This window comes from Pelodiscus sinensis, chromosome 1, assembly GCF_052426305.1.
Source record: "Pelodiscus sinensis isolate ZL-2025 chromosome 1, ASM5242630v1, whole genome shotgun sequence".
NCBI lineage: Eukaryota > Metazoa > Chordata > Testudines > Trionychidae > Pelodiscus > Pelodiscus sinensis.
In genome coordinates this window covers 212254717-212275221 of record NC_143052.1, presented here as the reverse complement: position 1 = coordinate 212275221, position 20505 = coordinate 212254717, and the positions used below count along the sequence as shown (strand labels likewise).

General features: G+C 38.9%; 1 protein-coding gene across 4 annotated transcripts in view; it reads left to right on the top strand.

Moving 5' to 3' along the window:
- CNKSR2 (connector enhancer of kinase suppressor of Ras 2) overlaps nucleotides 1-20505 on the top strand; it is a 372258-nt gene that overhangs the window by 174522 nt on the left and 177231 nt on the right. For all 4 annotated transcript variants that reach the window (XM_075913326.2, XM_075913323.2, XM_075913322.2 and 1 more), the window contains exon 6: nucleotides 12036-12155. In XM_075913326.2, the coding sequence (XP_075769441.1) occupies nucleotides 12036-12155 (120 nt within the window). The remainder of the gene's footprint in view (nucleotides 1-12035; nucleotides 12156-20505) is intronic.

Genomic DNA, 20505 nt, shown 5'->3' with positions numbered 1-20505 from the left:
TTTTCCGGAGGATCTCTTATTCCTACTTTGAAGACACTTTGATGTAGTGTAGATGTAGCCCGAGAGTCTCTGGGAGACAGACCCATAGTCTCCTATAGACAACCACCTAACCTCAAGATGATTCTTACCAACAACCACAGGACATACCACACTAATACCAACCCTGGTACCTTCCCTTGCAACAAACCCCGTTGCCAGCTTTGTCCACATATTCACTCTGCTAACACCATTATTGGACCTAACCAAGTGAGTTATAAGATCAAGAACACATAATCCTGCTCATCCAGAAATATAATCTGTGCTGTCATGTGCTGAAAGTGTCCATCTGCTATGTACACTGGACAAACGTCTCAGACACTTCGCCAAAGAATCAATGCCCACAAAACAGATATTAGACAGGATCACAAAGAAAAAACAGTTTATTGACATTTCAATCAGAAAGGGCATTGTCTCAATGACTTGATTACCTGCTTCAAAGACATTTTAACACCAGACTTGAAAGAGAATCCTCTGAACTGTCATTCATACTTAAATTTGACACTTTACACGTAGGTCTAAACAAAGACATTTATTACCTTACCCATTACAAAGATAGCTTCCCCAATTATCACCTTTAATATCATTAGCTCACAGACATTTACCTCCCCCCCTCATCCACCTTCTGTTCTGAAATTTGATTTGTCCTTTTCATGTGTGTTCATTTTTTGATTGTATCCTTTAGTATATATGGTTGCGCCAATTTTCTTCCACTGTTTGATTTGAGGAAGTGGGTCTGGCCCACGAAAGCTCATCACCTACTAAACCATCTTGTTAGTCTTTAAAGTGCTACATAGTCCTGTTTTTTGTTTCAGCTACACCAGACTAACACGGCTACATTTCTATCACTCATCAATAGAATTGCCTCAACTAGGGCTTGGCTTCCGGCCTCTGCTCCGGGCTGGGGTTTTGCCCTTTAAGAGCCAGTGCAGGGCAAGTGCCTTGTCACAATCCCTTTCCATTTTGCTCTCTAGTATTAAAGCAGTGATTTCTCAAGTATGCAAATGTACAAAGTGCCATCAGTCTGAGTGCTATACAAACATAGATGTAAACAAAAAAGTAAATACAACATATATTTTCCAATTTATCATTCAGTAATTCCTCCTCTCCAGCAACAAAATAGATTGGAGAAGGTTCAGTGGCAAAACATTGTTTTTATGAAGTTTGCCTATTGGACCAAGCTATTCTTTAATTACTAAGTAGACAACATTATAATTATATCTCATTATCTAAAGTAATTCTTTCTCGGTGGATCCTCTTTAAGGATTTGGTGATTATAGTACCAATTTACTGAACCTCTCAAGTCTATTAATGCTTGGTGGTTTTTATTTTTTTCTAAATGTCCTGTTAAGAGAGTTAATCAGAAAATTAGCCAAATGATTCACCGAAATTTTATTTCCATTTTAGTGTGACTTTTGTTTTCTACCAGGTTTTCTGACTAGTTCTCACATTAACACACGCTGATGATGTTTAACTATCTTTAAAAGGCTGTCATCTTAACTTGTTAAGGTTCTGCAAATGTATTGCATCAATACCATTAGTAGTTTCATTGATAGAGTTGTTGGTCTTAAAAACTAAAGCTCTTCATGAGCTAATGAGCTATCTAAGCCTCCAGGATGTCCAAGGAAAGTAGTCTATAGGTATAAAAAGGCTCAAATGGATAGCAACATTTCAGTTTACATGGAGAAGTTTATATTTGCAGTCATAATGGGTAGAAACTGCATACGTTTTCAGGATTTCAGGAAGGCAGATTTTAGTAAACTCAGAGAGCTGGTAGGTAAGATTCCATGGGAAGCAAGACTAAGAGTATGCCTACCCTACACTCTTATTTCAAAATAAGATATTCCGGAATAGTTATTCCGAAATAGCGTATTTCAAAATAGCACATCTACAATGCAGAGAAGCCTCAAAATTAGTGCCTTCTGGGGCTCTAAATCGAGATAGCACGTCTACATTAGGGAAGCCTGCCTCAGACTAATTTTGAGGTTTCACTAATGTAGACATGCTATCTCAACTTAGAGCCCTAGAGGCACTGGGGAGGAATAACTTACAATGGCCCTGGTGATAGGCTATTTTGAAATAGAAGCAGTGCTGCGCATGCCTTCTTTCGAAATAGCTATTTTGGAATATTCAGGGGATAGCTGAGTTAGTCTGTACAGGATAAACTTAAAAAACAACAAATAGTCTGGTAGCACTTTAGCACGCCGGTCATCTGAAGAAGTGGGCTGTGCCCTCGAAAGCTCATGATACCATCTACATGTTTTGTTAGTCTATAAAGTGCTACCAGATCATTTGTTGTTTTTTAAGTTTATTTTGGAACAGGCATTATTCCTCATAGAATGAAGTTTACAGATTTTGGAATAAGCCATCCATTATTTTGAAATTATTTCGAAATAATGGAATGGCTGTTTAGATGCTCACGTTGTTATTTCGAAATAACACTAGTTATCTTGAAATAACAGTGCAGTGTATATGCATCCTAAAAGGAAAAACTATTGAAGACAGTTGGCAGTTTTTCAAAGGGACATTATTAAGGGCCCGAATGGAAACTATTCCACTGCATGGGAAAGATAGAAAGTATGGCAAGAGACCACTTTGGCTTAACCAGGAGATCTTACATGATCTAAAAATAAAAGGAGTCATATATAAAGTGGAAACTAGGTCAAATTACAGATGATTAATATAAGCAAACAATACAAATATACAGAAGCGATATTAGAAAGTCAAAGGCACAAAATGAGCTCAGAGAGATATAAAGAATAAGAAGAAGACATTCTACAAATATATATGAGAAGCAAGAGGAAGACCAAGGACAGGGTTGGTCCGTTGCTCAGTGAAGGGGGATAAACTTTAACAGGAAACTTGGAAATGGTAGAGGTGCTAACGACTTCTTTGTTTCAATTTTCACCAAGGAGATTGATGGTGACAGGATGCCTACAATAGTGAATGCTAGTTGAAATGGGATAGGTTTAGAAGTTATAATAAAAAAAGAACAAGTTAAAAATTACTTAGAAAAGTTAGATGTCTGCAAGTCACCAGGAAACTATAGACCAGTCAGTTTAACTTCTGTGCCAAGGAAGATAATGGAGCAAGTAATTGAGGAATTCATCTGCAAACATCTGGAAGATACTAAAGTGATAATGAACAGCCAGCATGGATTTGTAAAGAACAAATCATGTGAAACCAATCTGATTGCTTTCTTTGACAGATAACAAATCTTGTTAAGAGAGAAGCAGTGGACTTGGTATACCTAGACTTCAGTAAAGCATTTGATACGGTCTCTCATGACCTTCTTATCAATAAACTAGAAAATACAACCTAGATGGGACTACTGTAAGGTGGGTACATAAATGGTTGGTTAACCATTCTCAGAGAGTATTTATTAATGGTTGCTGGAAGGGCATAACAAATGGGGTTCCGCAGGGGTCTGTTTTGGGACCAGTTCTGTTCAATATTTTCATCATTGATTTAGATGATGACCAATGATACTAAGCTGGGAGGAGTTGCAACTGCTTCAGAGGACAGGGTCATAATTCAAAATGATCTCAACAAACTGGAGAAAAGGTCTGAGGTAAACAGGAAGAAGTTTAATAAGGACAAATGCGAAATGCTCCACTTAGGAAGGAACAATCATTTTCACACATACAGAATGGGAAGTGACTGTCTAGAAAGGATTAATGCAGAAAGGAGTCTTGTGGTTTTAGAGTCAGCAGTGTGACACTGTAGCAAAAAAAGTAAACTTTATTCTGGGATGCATTAACAGGAGTGTTGGGGGCAAGACACAAAAAGTCATTCTTCCTCTCTACTGTGCACTGATTAGGCCTCAGTTGGAGTATTGTGGTGTCAGTTCTGGGTACCACATTTCAAGAAAGATGCGGAGGAACTGGAGAAGGTCCAGAGAAGAGCAACTAAAATGATTAAAGATTTGGAAAACAAGGCCTATGAAGGAAGACTGAAAGAATTGGGCTTGTTTAGTTTAGAAAGAGAAGATTGAGAGAAGACATGATAGCCATTTTCAAGTACCTAAAAAGGTGTTACAAGGAGGAGAGAGAGAAATTGTTCCCCTTGGCCTCTGATGGTAAGACAAGAAGCAATGGGCTTAAATTGCAGCAAGGGAGGTTTAGGTTGGACATTAGGAAAAACTTTGTAACTGACAGGGTGGTTATACAAGGTGGAATAAATTGCCTAGGGAAGTTGTAGAATCTCCATCACTGGAGATATTTAAGAGCCGGTTGGATAGACATCTATCTTCGAAGTAAGAATAAGAGCCTCCGGAAAAGGGCACTTTTTCCGGAGGATCGGGGCCAGTCTAGACGCTCTTTTCCGGCTTTTTTAAAAGCCGGAAAAAAGCGGCGGACATTTTTATTTAAATGCTGCGGGGGATATTTAAATCCCCCGCGGATTTCCCTACGACGACTCGTGAAATTTACATGCCCCTTCCGGAAAAGGGGCCAGTGTAGACGTAGCCCTAGAGAAATCAGGCGTTCTCACTTAAAAAAGAAAAAAGTGAATCCTGGTTCCTGTGAAGCCACCAGCCAGCCCTTAAGCAGACTAAAATTTTAGGGGGGAAAACGACTTAATTCAATAGCAAAATGCAGGAATGTTTGTTCATTCCTTCTTGGAGAGCGTCGAATTTTAACATGAATGACAGTTCATAGGATTCTTCCCCCCCCCCCCCCCCCCCGCATCGCCCTCCTGTTCTGAAATGTGATTTGTCCTTTTCATATGTGTTCATTTTTTTTATACAATCTGCATAAGGTGCTTTTTACATCTGGTGTTTTGAGAGTTCTATGTCAAGCGGATGAATAAATCGTATCCATTTGGAAAGCTAAAAGTCTTGTATGAAGCCCCTATGAGAAGGTATAGCAATCCTGTTTATAGCCTTGATAATGGAGCTCTGACCTGGCCACTTGTGCAGAACCTTGACCCAATGTGATTTGGAGTGAATAGGAAGAAACCTTTGTTTGTCATGCATATTCTTTATAAATGGGAGCTTCTTGAGGCTGATCAAGATTTTGTCATGTTAGAAGTAGTATCTAGGGTTGCCAGATGGTTTCAGAAAAAATACCGAACAACAACAAAAAAACATGCCAGGAAAAAGTTTGTTGAGTCCTCCCTGCCCTGCCACCCTCCCCTCCCCCAAAAAAACCCAACCACCATGGCCCCTTTAAAAACCACCTGGTGAGGCTTTTTGGCTCTGACAGGCTGCTGGCAGCCACCCACTGTCTTGCCTCCCTGCACCGGTCTGGAATGCTCCCCGGTAATCACTAGGGTTGCCAGGCTGCCTCTCTATTGAGCTGGACAGCCCAGGATTTTCGCCTCCTGTCCAGGAAAAAAATCAGAAAGTACCGGGCATTTTAGCTGTCCAGTATTTTCTGAATTTTTTAACCGGACAGGAGGTGAAAATAACAGACTGTCCGGTTCAATACCGAACACCTGGCAACCCTCGTTGTATCAGGATGGAAGTAAGCAGAATATGGGTGCAGTGGTGAAATGGAATATGGGCGCATGGAAGAAGCATATCAGAGAGCTCTACAATTTATAATATGGGTAGCTTCACTGTGTGTAAATGCATGGACACTTGATACACATTATACAGTAAAATACGTCTGGGTAATTGGCAATCTAGTCATATTTTCTAATAGAAAATGTCAATACAAAATACTTCAGTATTTTCAAATTGAAATGTTAATGCTAACAAGAACAAAGCTTGAAATACAGTGTAATTATTCAGGGAACATATGTTCCAATTTTTAACTAATTTTAATTGATTGACTTTGTTTTCTAGCTGTAGTTTTGATATATTTAAATATTTTATCAAATGTTCTCCTAATGCTGTCCTAAATGGCTCTTGATTTCTTGAGTTCATATACAAGTCAGAGCAAATGTATGCTTGGAGGTAGAGTGATATGTGAAATGACTGCACGTAGATTCCATCGGTCCAATATGATGAGATATTTTTGTGTGACATCAATTTTATTTGTCTATAAGGATTTTTTTTCCATTCTAATCAACTATTCATGTTTGTGTTGGTGGTGAATGGGAGCAGTGGATTATAGGAGAATTGCAGTGAATGTGAGTCAGTTCTTTATTGCAGTACCTTAGTGCTGGAAGTAGAAGTCTGACAAAATGACTATTGATATTTATTGAGATGCTGATCCAGTGCCCAAGGCACAGTTTGAGTTACTGGGCTAAGATTTGGTTGTTCCATGAGGATAAAAGGAGATGCAACCCCAAACACTGGGAGCTGGTACTATAGCATTAGTTGTGGAAGATCCCATAGTTCCTGTTTGCATTCTCTTTTCGCTAGTAAATCAGTATAGTGGCATATCTTTCGAATTAGGCTTCCTGGAACGAGGTGTAATGGTAGTTCGAATTAGAAAGCCTAATTCGAACTACCTACTCCATGTCGCGTGTAGCCGCGGGCACGGAGTCTGCACTAATGGGGATTTAAAAATGGCGGTGCCCGGCAAGATGCAAATGAAGCCCGGGATATTTAAATCCCGGGCTTCATTTGCAACTTTGAATGCCTACATTAACCATCCTAGTTCAAACTAGGGTGGTAGTGTAGACATACCCTCACAGTGTGACTGTGCTCCTCAGCAAACCATTACCTATTCATAGCTGGCTGCCTCTAGACTGGCAAGTTTTTCCACAAAAGCAGCCGCTTTTGCACAAAAACTTGCCAGCTGTCTACACTGGCCGCTTGATTTTGCACAAAAGCACTGACGTTCTACTGTTCAAAATCAGTACTTCTTGTGCAAATGGTTTGACATTCCCGTTTGGGCAAAAGCCCTTTTCCGGAAATGTTTTTGTGCAAGAGGGCCAGTGTAAACAGCTAAAAACTGTTTTGCGCAAAAAAGCCCGGATGGCAAAAATGGCAAACTATTCCGTTAAAAGCATTTGCGGAAAATCATGCCAGTCTAGACGTAGCCAGTTGAGTAAAGTCTAGGTGAGCATGGGTCTGTGTTTTGTAAATGCACATTTTAAACAAAATATGCCACTCCTTTTCATGTCCTGTGTTGCAAGGTATTTGCAGATTTGGTGTTTAAAACTCTATGGGAAATGTTTGCATTAAAGAATGTTTGGTGTGTACATCATTCAGAATTCTCTGATAGTCCAGTCTAGCAAACACTGACACACAAAACGTTAATTGACTCAACTCTTATGTGTTCATAGGATCAGGTCCTAAAATTGTATGTTTTTCTGTAAGTTCACTGCCAGTGATTTGATACTGATTTGCAATCATTTGGGAGATACAGCAACAGTTAAACTTTGGAAGAAATACTACTTTCATTTTCAACTGCTAATTTTCTTGCTCCTGCTGTGCAAATTACCACAAATCAGGGTGGAAATTGTTTCTCTACATACTCTTGTTATAAAGAGACTAAAATGTTAAAGTTCAATAAAATATGCCTTCTATATGCTAAACCAAGATCCCTGCTGCATACAAGTTATAAAAATAAGGCTAATTCAGGGGTTAAGATTTAGGATCCTGCCATGTTGTCACATTTACTGTTTTACTGTTTTGTTTGTTGTTCTTTTATTACCATGGAATGTTCTTTTTTTCACCTTTAACGTCAGGTGTTTCTTTTGTGGTTTGACAAGAAAAGATTAGCTTGATGCATATCATTTATACAGGGTTCTTCAAGTATTTTGATGGACTCTGAAAGAGAAGTTAGCATTTATATGGATTCATTTTGATTATCATGCACTAATTGCTATTTGAAAGGCTGACTGGTACTGTTAGGAAGTGAGCTTTTTTACTTATTTGAATAGTCTGTTTAGCTTTAGTCCTTTTGAATAGCAGGGCAGTTACACTGGGTCTTGATTATTTCTTCAGTTACCACAGTGCTGTGACCAAAATAATTCTGTAATCATTCAGTGCGCTAACAGTACACACTCATGAAAATTTGAGTTGTGAAACCCAGAGTTCTGGTCAACAGTGAGGCATTCCATGCAAAGGTTGATGCTTTTCAAAATTATGAGCTTCAGAAATAAAGAAGCACAAAAAAGAAATCACTACTTACTATATGCAGATATATCTATCTCAGAGAGCTGGAAGGGACCTTGAGAGGTCATTGAGTTCAGTCCCCTGCTCTCACAGCAGGACTAAGTACCATCCCTGACAGATTTGCTCCAGATCCCTAATGGCCCCCCTCCAGGATGGAGCTCACAATCCTGGGTTTACCAGGTCAATGAACAAACCACTGAGCTATCCCTTCTCCCCAGCTGCAGGCAAGAGAAAATAATTTGCAGGGAGAGGAAGGTATAAAATGCCTACCATATAATTACAGGCCTTTAGAAACCATCAGTATTTTGTATTTATTTAGTTTTCCAGATAAGAAAGACTATCAAGGGTAGCAGGCCCTAGATACTGCTGCATCATAAACATGTTGCAGGCTTCAACTTCTTGACTCCACTGTGTAGATTTTTAATGTTGAGACTGTTTAACAACTGGAACTATGGTTATGGTGGATTGTCCATCATTGACTATTTTAAAATCCAGATTGGATATTTTTCTGAAAGATATGTGGTAGGAAGTATTTTGGCAAAGTTGTATGCTTTCTGTTTTACAAGATGTCAGACTAGATAACCACAATGGTCCCTTTTGGTCATAGAATATATCAATAAATGGACTCACTTTTGGAATTGCTAAAGCATGTATAACACAGTGACTTTCAGGAAAATTCTTATGATAAGAATAGATTCTTCAGCATTAATGAGTTGCCCATGATTGCTAATTACTTGATTTTCATGTGTGCTGTGCTCCTGCAATACCAGTAAACTCAGTAACTATTCAGCATCTTTGAAAACAGATGTGAAGACGAAATTCTGTGCACACACTGTGCATCTGAACATTCAGACACTGGTGCCATGGGGTTAGTGAAATGGAGTGGGGAGAGAATGCACACATGGCTAACCTTGTGTCTGTGATGATGACAAGGTTGTCTGTGATGATGACAAGGTTGGACACAGACTGGCTAACCTTGTGAGGAGGGCTTTAAACTAGGTTCGACAGGGACAGGTGAGCAAAGCCCACAGGTAAGTGCTGAATGTGCGGGACTGGGAGATGGGTTGGAAATAGGGGGGACTACGGCCTATAATGGCAAGGAGAAAGGAGAGTCAGGGTACAACAGGGAGGCAAGATCAAATCAGTATCTTAGATGCCTATATACAAATGCAAGAAGTATGGGTAATAAGCAGGAAGAACTGGAATTGCTAACCAATAAATACAACTATGATATCATTGGTATTACAGAAACCTGGTGGGATGGGACGCATGATTGGAATGTTGGTATGGAAGGGTACGGCTTGCTCAGGAAGGACAGACAGGGAAAAAAGGGAGGAGGGGTTGCCTTGTACATTAAAAATGTACACACTTGGACTGAAGTGGAGATGAACGTAGGAGATAGCTGTGTAGAGAGTCTCTGGGTTAAGCTAAAAGGGGTAAAAAACGAGGATGATATCATGCTAGGAGTCTACTACAGGCCACCTAGCCAGGTGGAAGAGGTGGATGAGGCCTTTTTTAAACAATTAACAAAACTATCCAAAGCCCAAGATTTGGTGGTGATGGGGGACTTCAACTATCCAGACATATGTTGGGAAACTAACACAGCAGGGCACAGGCTATCCAATAAGTTTCTGGACTGCATTGGAGACAACTTTCTGTTTCAGAAAGTAGAAAAAGCTACCAGAGGAGAAGCTGTTCTGGATTTGGATTTAACAAATAGGGAGGAACTAGTTGAGAACTTGAAAGTGGAAGACAGTATAGGGGACAGTGATCATGAAATAATAGAGTTCATGATCTTAAGGAAAGGTAGAAGGGAGACTAGCACAATTGAGGTAATGGATTTCAGGAAGGCAGATTTTGATAAGCTCAGAGAACTTGTAGGTAAGGTCCCATGGGAAGCAAGACTGAATGGAAAAACAACTGAGGAGAGTTGGAAGTATTTCAAAGGGACGTTGTTAAGGGCCCAAAAGCAAACAATTCCGCTGTGTAGGAAAGATAGAAAATATGGCAAAAGACCAGCTTGGCTTAACAAGGAGATCCTGCATGATCTCAAAATAAAAAAGGAGTTATATAAAAAATGGAAACTAGGACAAATAACAAAGGATGAATATAGGCAAGCAACACGGGAATGCAGGGGCAAGATTAGAAAGTCAAAGGCACAAAATGAGATCAAACTAGCTACAGGCATAAAGGGAAACAAGAAGACCTTTTATAAATACATTAAAAGCAAGAGGAAGACCAAGGACAGGGTAGGCCCACTGCTTAGTGAGGAGGGAGAAGCAGTAACAGGAAACTTGGAAATGGTAGAGATGCTCAATGACTTCTTTGTTTCGGTCTTCACCGAGAAGTCTGGAGGTGTGCCTAACGTAGTGAATACAAGCAGAGAGAGGGTAAGTTTAGAAGATAGGATACACAAAGAACAAGTTAAAAATCACTTAGGAAAGTTAGATGTCGGCAAGTCACTAGGTCCTGATGAAATGCATCCCAGGATACTCAAGGAGCTGATAAAGGAGGTATCTGAGCCTTTAGCTATGATTTTAAAAAATCATGGCAGACGGGAGATTCCAGAAGACTGGAAAAGGGCAAATATTGTGCCCATCTATAAAAAGGGGAATAAGAACAACCCAGGAAACTACAGACCGGTCATACAAGATGGGAAGCGACTGTCTAGGAAGGAGCATGGCGGAAAGGGATCTAGGGGTCATAGTGGACCACAAGTTGAATATGAGGCAACAGTGTGATGCTGTTGCAAAAAAAGCAAATATGATTCTAGGTTGTATCAACAGGTGTGTTGTAAGCAAGACTCGTGAAGTCATTCTGCCACTCTACTCTGCACTAGTTAGGCCTCAGCTGGAGTACTGTGTCCAGTTCTGGGCGCCACATTTCAAGAAACATGTGGAGAAATTGGAAAGGGTACAGAGAAGAGTGACAAGAATGATTAAAGGCTTAGAGAACATGACCTATGAAGCCAGGCTTCATGAACTGGGCTTGTTTAGTTTGGAAAAAAGAAGATTTTTCTGGAGATATTTAAGAACAGGTTAGGTAGACATCTGTCAGGGATGGTGTAGACGGAGCTTGGTCCTGCCTTGAGGGCGGGGGGCTGGACTCGATGACCTCTCGAGGTCCCTTCCAGTCCTATGATTCTATGATGCACTTTTCCCCTTCTGTTAAGACAAAACTATTTGAGTTTGTCTTTTCTGTTTTGATGTTGTGCCAGTTTTGTCCCACTCCAAAGACTGGGTTCTGTATTATATTGCTAATTGAAATTTTGTCTGTGATGATGACATTAAATTTTATCAAACAAATTTTGTTTAATAAGCTGACCATAATTGTGTGGTCCAAGAATGTATTCATTATGGGCTACTGTAGTGAGTCAGAGATACCTTTTCTGCCAAGACTGAGACTTCAATGCTTCATTCCAAATTTGTTCCTCCCCACTGTCAGGAATTTTATTTTAACTCTTGCTGATAGAAACCCCTGAACTTGAATTTACTAGCATGGACTTCAGTAGAATTCTACACAAATGCAGACCACATAAATAAATGCTGAGGTGGGATCAAGGCCTGGATTTAATTATCTTTGACATCTAAAAATAACAACAACAAAAACCCCGCACAAAAATCAAATATCTGGGGAGGCAACACAATTTATTTCATAGTACCTGTAGTCATAAACTTCAGATACTTCAAAGTTCCCATTTTGAATTTTTATGACTGTAATATGATGATGATTGATCCTAACTTCTTACATCAATCTGAATTTGTTTTTCAAAGAATGAACTTTAATTGAACTCTGTAGTCGTTTTTTATCTTTGGTTGCTTTATATCAGATAAATGTATTCGAAGGAAGACTCAAGAATATACTGTAGTTGAGTTGTGCCAATTTAAAATGCTAATTCTTTTAAATGTTCTTTTTTTAAATGGGAAGAAAACTGTTCAAATAATCACAGTATATTTACTGTAGTTTTCTTTTTTTCCCCTTCTAGTGTAAAACTCTCTCTGGTGTCTGTGACCACATTATCTCTCTCTCATCTGATCCTCTGGTTTCTCAGTCTGCCCACCTTGAAGTGATCCAGCTAACAAACATAAAACCAAGTGAAGGGCTGGTAAGAAGTACGCAGTTAATCAAACAGTTGTTGAAGATGAGAGGGTTACTTCTGTAAATAAGATCTATACTGGGGAGCAAGGGGGGTAGGGATAAGGCACTTTTTAAAAAATGTTTTTTAGTTTGATTTCACACAGCTGGTCTAACGTGATGTGTATTTGACATAAATAAGTATTGTATAAAATGTAGTGGATTGAAAGAAATAAAAGAGTAATTCTTACCAGTTTACATCAAATTCTGAAATATTTTAGACTATGTTAGGGTCTTGAAGTCTGAAAGGCATTTAAATTAATAAATACACTCTAGTCATGAAGTCTGGGTGAGATTAAGTATGAAACTGTCTAATTCTGGAATTTGCTGCATAATTTCTCTCACTGAGAGAAAACACTTCTATAACTTATTTAAAAACTGTAAAGGAATTCCCAGGAGAAAACTAGATTATATTTGTATTGCAAAAAGTCTACATGCTTAATCAGATGGCTGTAAAAGACCAAGGTAGCAATCCCTTGAGTGTTGCTCATGAGTTGACCGTTGTTGGTTGGATGACACATGCAGATAGGAACTTTTGGATAAAAGAAACACTAGTTACAACTGGAGATATGACATTTGACTTCATGAATAACAATTCATGCTGCATACTTTGGGGATTCCGGAAGGTGTTCAGAAATTAAATTGAGAAATTTGCTTTTATACCCTCTTTTGCTGCCTACTCACATCCATGGTCCATTTACTTTTATATTATCTGTACTGCTGTGCTCCCATTCCATAGGTTATTTTTTTATGTAATGGTTTTTATTTTGTATTTGATTTTATTTTTGGCAACTTTTATGTCCAGGTAACTAGAAATAATATTTACTTGGTTTGTCTCTCTTCAGGCAAGTGGCAATTAAATTTAAAGGGATTTTATTTTAATTAGTAAATATTATCCCATCTTTTTGTTTATTTCACTGGCTTTCTTTTCATGGCAGAATCCATTGAAAATTCCCCTTCAGGTTTTCAGCTCTCCATGGATTCTCTCCACCCTACCGATCTGGCATCCTGTTCTCTTTCTCTGCTGCTGCTGCTCATCTCTGGCCATGCTTCTCTTTAGGCCATTTCCACAGGGGAGGGACATTCTCACTTTTTCTCTCCCTTCTTTCTGGAGCTCTCTCCATGTTTGATGCAGGGCCTGTCCCATGTTTGCACTGGTTTTCCAGAACTCTTTCCTCATTCAAATACCTTTTTATGGCCCTCTTTTCTCATAAGCCTGACAACAAGTGAGTTAAGTGAGTCTGGCTCTGCCACGTCAATGGACAAATCACTTCCCATCCTTGTACCTCTGGGTCCCTTCCAACTTTGAGTCTCTCTTGTCTGTGCAGATTGTAAGCTCTTCATCACAAGGAGCCTCTCTTCATATGCATTTGTACACTTAGCACAATGGTGCCATGTTCTCAGACAGAATCTCTGCCCCTCTCTGGTAATAATTGTGTGTATTTTTTATGATGGAGGAAAGAATTAACCAAGCTGTGTACAAGCTTTGGCAGTGCATTGTTTTGTTACTGACTTCTTTCTTCCCCTTCCCACTCTTGTCCACATGCCACTGTTTTGCTGTGAATTGATTGAGTCACATCATCTAGTCTGTAAGCTCTTTGGAGCAGGGATCACATGTTTGTTTATTTGCAACATGAGGTGCATAGCAAATTTTGGGGTTGTATAAAATGGTAATCCTAATAACTGATTATCTTTGTTAAATCATTTTTTTTATGTTTTGTATGAAGCGTGCAATATTTTGTGGAGTTTTTGATTAGATGTATTGAACACATTCTGATTTATTGTCATTAGTACTGAACTGGTTGCCAAATTGTCAGTTCCACTAGTTATAAAAGGTTTTATGGTGGATAGTGGATTGTACTTTGGGAGCCTTTCACCACTTATTTAGATAAGTAGCTTGATAACTTCTTGACCTAACAAGACTTTTCCCAGGACCCATGTCATAATGGTATCAGGAAGACAGAGTTATGACTGTCCTTCTTTCAGTGATTTGGACATATATTGAGGTTTTGTACTGGCAAAGATGTTAACAATATCAGTGTTGTTAACATACATAAGAGAAATGGAAGGGCTGTCTGAAAGCAGGACAGTAAATAGGCAAGAGTAGTTATGAAGATGGTATTCTGAAGATGTTACTGTCTGCCAACCAGGATAAGTAAAACATCTAAAATAACTGGAGGGGAGAATCTCTAAGATATTGAAGTAGGATGAGAAGAGAAGGGAGGGAAATAAAAATAGAAATCAGTGTGAAAGGTATCTGATTTTCTATTTTAAATTGTTCTTGGGATCTGGGGAGACGGCGAGGGGTGTATGGATGGGTAAGTGTTTGTGTGCATAGTGTTGAAAGAGTCAAAGTTTAACTCATTTTTAAAACAAATATTAATTTTGATATCTGGTATATGTGAGTGCTATAATAATACTTTTAATTAAGTACCTCTGAAATTGCACATGAAAGCATTACTGAAATTTAAAAATCATTCATACATAAATGTGAACCATCAAATTACTGTACATGTGCTCTTTTCACAATTAAATATCAGTGTTTTGTGAATTTTATAGTAATGTATATTGTAGTTAACATGTGGAAAGACATGACAAAAAAAGTATAGCAAGTAGGAAAGTATTGTGGCTATTGTCATGATGGACAATTCTTTGTGGATGGAACTTGAGTAGTGTGCTAAGTTGTTGGGTTTTTTTTTCCCCTCCCCAACCTGTTGCCTGATTTTGGCTGTGTGATTGTTTGCATATGTGTCTTATCTCATGAGTATTGCAGGAAGAAGGGATCTAGCCTGCAGCATTGAGAAAAGTGAAGATGATAGGCTATTGTAAAATACATCTCTCTCCTAAAAAGTCTTAATATCAGTTACATGTGGTCAGGTTTGCAGACATTTGTAGAGATATTCCATTTGGGAAAAGACTTGAAAGATAATGCTTCTGTATGATTGGACAGAGTGGAACTTAATAGTTATTCCTGCTGTTTGCATTCCAGAGAAAAGAAATTGACTCCTTTAGCAGGTGTAAACCATGCTCCTACTGGGTGTGGTGTACTGTTCCACCTAGTGGCACTTAGACCACTTACAGAGAGAATGAGTCTCCTCTGCAGCCTTAACTGAGAGCCAGCTAGCTGGCTTTTACCTCATGCACTAAGCTCTAGAGGTCCCAGATTCAGTTCCATCTTTTGGTGTTACATATGTAATACCTTATTCTAAAGAAATGGAATCTGAAATATTTCAGCTGATTCTGAGTTTGAAACTAGTGTGTTCAGCACTGAGAAGAACCAAAATGTTCATGTTTTGTTAGAAGGAAAACAGAGTCTTGTTAACAGCTGTGAATGTTTTTCCAACTGTTCGCAAGGTTTTCTGAAACACTTCATTATCATTGTAATATTTTAAAATGATAATATGGAATGTCAAAGCAGAATTGTGACATTATCAAATTTAATGTATTGATTTCCTGGTTTTCAAGATACTTTTTCATTTTAATGCTGTCCTTTATGCTTCAAATACTGTTATGAGACAGTTTCATTCAAGACTTAGTTATTAGTATGGGTTATATGTTTTTATGGATAAGGGACTGTAGAGGTTAGTGTTCCAAAACATTTTACAAAATGGGTGGGTTTGTTTTGTTTCTCTGATTGCCAAAACAAGTTTAAAATTAGTCGGTTATAGGCAAAAGGTCCCAAGTCATATAACCTGAAATCATGAGGGAGGTGGATTTGGGGATGAGGATGCACAAAGCTATATGACATTTATAAGACTCTTAATGGCCCTTATTAGTGTCATTGAACTCTGGAGTTGTATTGGAGAAATGTGTTGCTTTAGTTTTGAGGAATGCTGACTACATCACTTTCAGAGCACATGTAATGTGCTCTAAAGACACCTGCGTGACCCTTTCTTTGTATTTGGGGGGAAAGCTTCATCATATGACCATCACAGTAAACAATTTTGAGATAAATATGAGGTCAAATGAACTTAACATATTGTTGCCATTCAGTGAAGTTTCAGACACAGCTAATTGACAATGTGATATATAAAAAGGGCTGTCTAAAGTACATCCTACTTTGTGCCTTCTTTTAAAAAAAAGTATCTGGGAGAATTTTTTTATGTTTAACTGAATAATATTTAGCTCTGAGATAACATTTGTTAATTGGTTTTAAGTCAGATTGTCTGCCAATAACTGATCTGGGTACTCTCTGATGTTATTAAACATGTAACACCCATTAAGAAGGCTAGTCGTTAAATTAAGTTCACATGAGTTCCTTCCCTTATTATGGTGATTGCACTCAAAGGTTATTTCAGGCATATTAACTGGATTATCAGTCAATTTGTTTGGCATGACTTATTCTTGTAAATTCTCCGGAACTTTAGAGTTGCCTTTGGATATGAGAACACTATCCCTGCCAACTTATTTATTTCAATGCTGTTGAACAGTACATATGAAGCACCATGTTCAGTGAGTGTATTATTACAGTACTGTAGGGGGAAAACAAACCTGTAAACTTCTGTAGTTTCATCATTTCACCAGAGGTCCCAAATCAAACATATCATATCAAAGCCATGTATCCTCCCTGTCTTTATCATTCCCTGGTGTTCAAGTAAAACAAACAATGTCTAATGAAGCATAAAAGGAAATTCCTGTGTACGTTTAAAAAGCATTTTGGAAATGTAAACCAATCTTGGTTCTCACACAGTTAGAATGTTATATAATTGAGGGAACATTTATGAATTTCAAAACTCTGTGGAATAAATACAATGTGTCTTGCAGCTTCCTCTTCTCTCCATTCTCCCATCTCTCCATGCCCTAAATGGTATACAATACTAGATCACAGCATTTCAGGGAAATTTCCCCAGAACTCCACCTCTTTTCTACTCTTGAATGAAATGTCACCATTTATATTTCTGGAAAGGAATAGACTGCAAAGAGCCTGTACTCATTTGCCAAACTGTATTTATAAACCCTTAACATCTTCATAGTAATGCTAAATTAAAGCTCAAGTGCAGAAGTAAACAGTGAGGTATGAGAATCTATCCATTTACTTTCTGGCTAAACAGGTAATAATACTGATCATTGTTTACTTCTTTTCAGTACTTTGCAGATTTGTGGCTATCTTGAACGCAGTTCATTTCACAGATCAATCTTATGTTGGAGATATGTATTAAGATTATTTTGTTCTTGATTATGGCTGCTTTTCTCTTGACTAAGATTATGTGCATTGTTTCAGTGAAATATCAGCAGTAATTTTTATCTTCTTTTCAGCATCAGAGTGTTGTGTAATTCGTAAATGTAACTTATTTTAAAAACAAATCTAACTGAAAACTTTTTTGTTTAGCTCTTCTTTTTATCATACACTGGTGTTCAAGAAAAACATAAAAGGGAGTTCAAGAAATGGGATAGTAATGGAAACTTGTATATTTCACTTGTTATATTTGAATACAATTGATTCTTTTCTTTTCATATTTTAAAGTGAAGGGTTTTTTTCAAAATCACTCAGTGTCAACTTAATTCTGCTCTTACTAAAATCAGTAGGAGTTTTATGACTCTAACAATTCTGCAAAGATTGGTTTGTGCTGAATTCCTTTTCAAATGAGATTGAGTGTTCAAGAGGTTAGGATTCTAATTAAATACTCTCAGATCTAGTTTCAGTTGCCTGCTTTGCCACAGACATCCTCTGTGAATTTGGTCAAGTCATTTAGCCCTGGTCTATATTTAAAATTTAGATCAACACGGTGTTATCAGGATACTTACTACAGCTCAGGGAGGTTGATCAGCTATAGTAATAATTAAAAAAAAACCTTCCATCACAACATCTACACCATGGTGCTTCAGCACATAACTGGAGTGCTGTAGCTATAGTGTATTTGTGGCCTTAGCCTCTTTGTGCCTTAGTTTGCCATCATCAAATTGGAATAATAGCACTTTCCTGCCTTAAAAATATATTGTGATAGATATTAATGACTAAAGATAGATAGCTAAAGAAATAGAAAATTGTATGATGCAGCGTAACAAATTAATAGGAAAATGACACTGTCTCGGGATTACAAAGTCCCCAATAGTGGATGCGTGCAGAGTGAGCAAGATGTGTGATGGCACAAAATGTTGGGGCAGGAAGGGAAACAGCAATTTTCATGGAGCAGTTGAAGCAGCATGGAGTGGAAATCAGTCTCTACTTTGCCCTTAATATTCTGGCATGTCCATTAAGGGCAATGCCAGTGACTCACTGCCATGGGCTATGCAGAGCAGAATGATCTTTGTGGATATCTTTGTGAAGCAGAATGATGGAGTAACAAGGGAATTACAAATTTTGGAGCCAGATCATCCCTGTTTTGGGGAGAGGAGGTGGGGGCAGGTAGGCTTTGAGGGGAGGGAATCTTCAATGGTTCTCTTGAGGGTTTCTCCCCTCACTTTGTTTCAGGTTGGGAATGGCTGCACACCTCATCTCATCAGAAAGGCTACAGAGATTGGCCCCATACACCATTGATCCCAGGAGATTTGCAGGCTGCTCAGAGTCTATCTGGAAGTTCCATGCATCCTCACTGTCTAGTCCAGAGATCCCCATGCTGAGGGGCAGACCCCCTAGTGGGGAAGATAGAGACATTTAAAGGGGCACAGCAGAACCTAGGCCAGCCCCCACAGGGAGTGGGAAGGGAGCACCCTCCAGCATCACTCTGCCCCCAGCTCTACTCCTAGCCCCAGTCCCAGCTCCAGCTGCAGTCCCCATCTGGGGCTCTGCTCCTACTTCCACCCCTCACCTCAGTCCCTGGCTGGGGCTCTGCTTCCGGACCTGACTATAGATGCATGCCAAGTCTTGGCCCCCTTAACCCTGGCCACCTTTCCCCCCAATGCCTGTAGCCGTTCCCCTGCTCCTAGTTCTGGTTTAAGGAGGTCATGTGTGGGTATGGAAGGGGTAACCACTGATCTAGTCCCTGGTGAACACTCCCTGACAGTACAGTCCCACTGGAGTTCTTGGCTGTACTGCCCCAGGTAGAGGGAAGAGAACTGCGTGTCACCTGAAAACCTGATTTCTTTTCTAGCTTGTTCTGAGGGGCTGGAATGGAAGCAGTGCTCACTTAGCCTGCAAGTATCTGCCTCCTTTCTGCAAAGCAGTCTGGTGAAAAAGAAGGAAAGGAGTTGTTGAAGAAGTGATTGATGACCCCCCCTCCTCTACCATTAGGTTTTCCCTCCCCATGTCGTATCTAGGGGGAACAATCTCTACTGTACCTCATTTCCTGATATTCACAGAATGATAGAATTTTACATGGAGAGTGAGGATGGACACTTGGAAGGGAGGAGGAATATCTCAGTGGTTTGAAAATTGGCCTGCTAAACCCAGGGTTGTGAGTTTAATCTTGCAGAGGCCATTTAAGGATTTGGAGCAAAAATATGTCAAGGATGGTACTTGGTCCTGCTGTGAAGGCAGGGGACTGAACTCAATGACCTTTCAAGGTCTCTTCCAGCTCTAGGAGATAAGCAATCCCCATAAATTAAATTACTCCAACTGTCTGGCTTACAGACTTCAGAGCTGGAAAAATAGCTTTGGGTCAGGGAACGACCACAACTCTGTTTAGCCAGTTTTCTTTTCCAGAGGGCTCTGCAGTACTTTTCTCAGAGGACTTATTTTCTTCCTAAGTGCACAGTGAGGAGGCACATATGAAAAATGATTAAAATGTGAATAAGCAGCACTGTTTCAATGAAGAAGTTAGGTGGTGTAACCTAACTAGCCCATCAGAGAGAAATAGTAAGTTTTCCCACAGCTTTAGCTCAGAGCTGTCTGGCTTTTAGCTCAAGCTGTAGAAGATCATTCGCTAAGCTCCAGAGGTTCCAGGTTAGGTTCTCCCTGTGAGTGTTACACTGGTACTAGGTTTCCATTAAGTTGACTATTGATATTTTAATTTTTGAAATTCTATTTCCACAAGTTGGTAACTTTGAGATTTCAAATTAAATTGGGCTGATTCTTAGGCAAGTTTTCAGCTTAACTGTATATTTTTTGTGTTGCAAAATTTGCTTTATAATAAATTTTTCTCAACTCAGTATCCATTTAATTTGCAGAGTTCTCCTTAGTTTGGTGTCACTCTAATTTTGCTAAGAGTGCTGCATATAGGTCTTAAACTTGGCAAACTCATGATTAGATGGTAAGGTTAGTTTTCTTATTTGTACACATTATTGTAATACAAATGGGTCTTTTTACAAAAAGAAAACAAAGGGGGGAAATCTATTAAAAATTATAAGCAGCTTTGTAATATATCCTCCCATTTGTGGCTCAGTTGCTACCATTAAAATATAAAAGGTTGTTCTGGTATTGTCCTAATGTCTGCCCACAAACA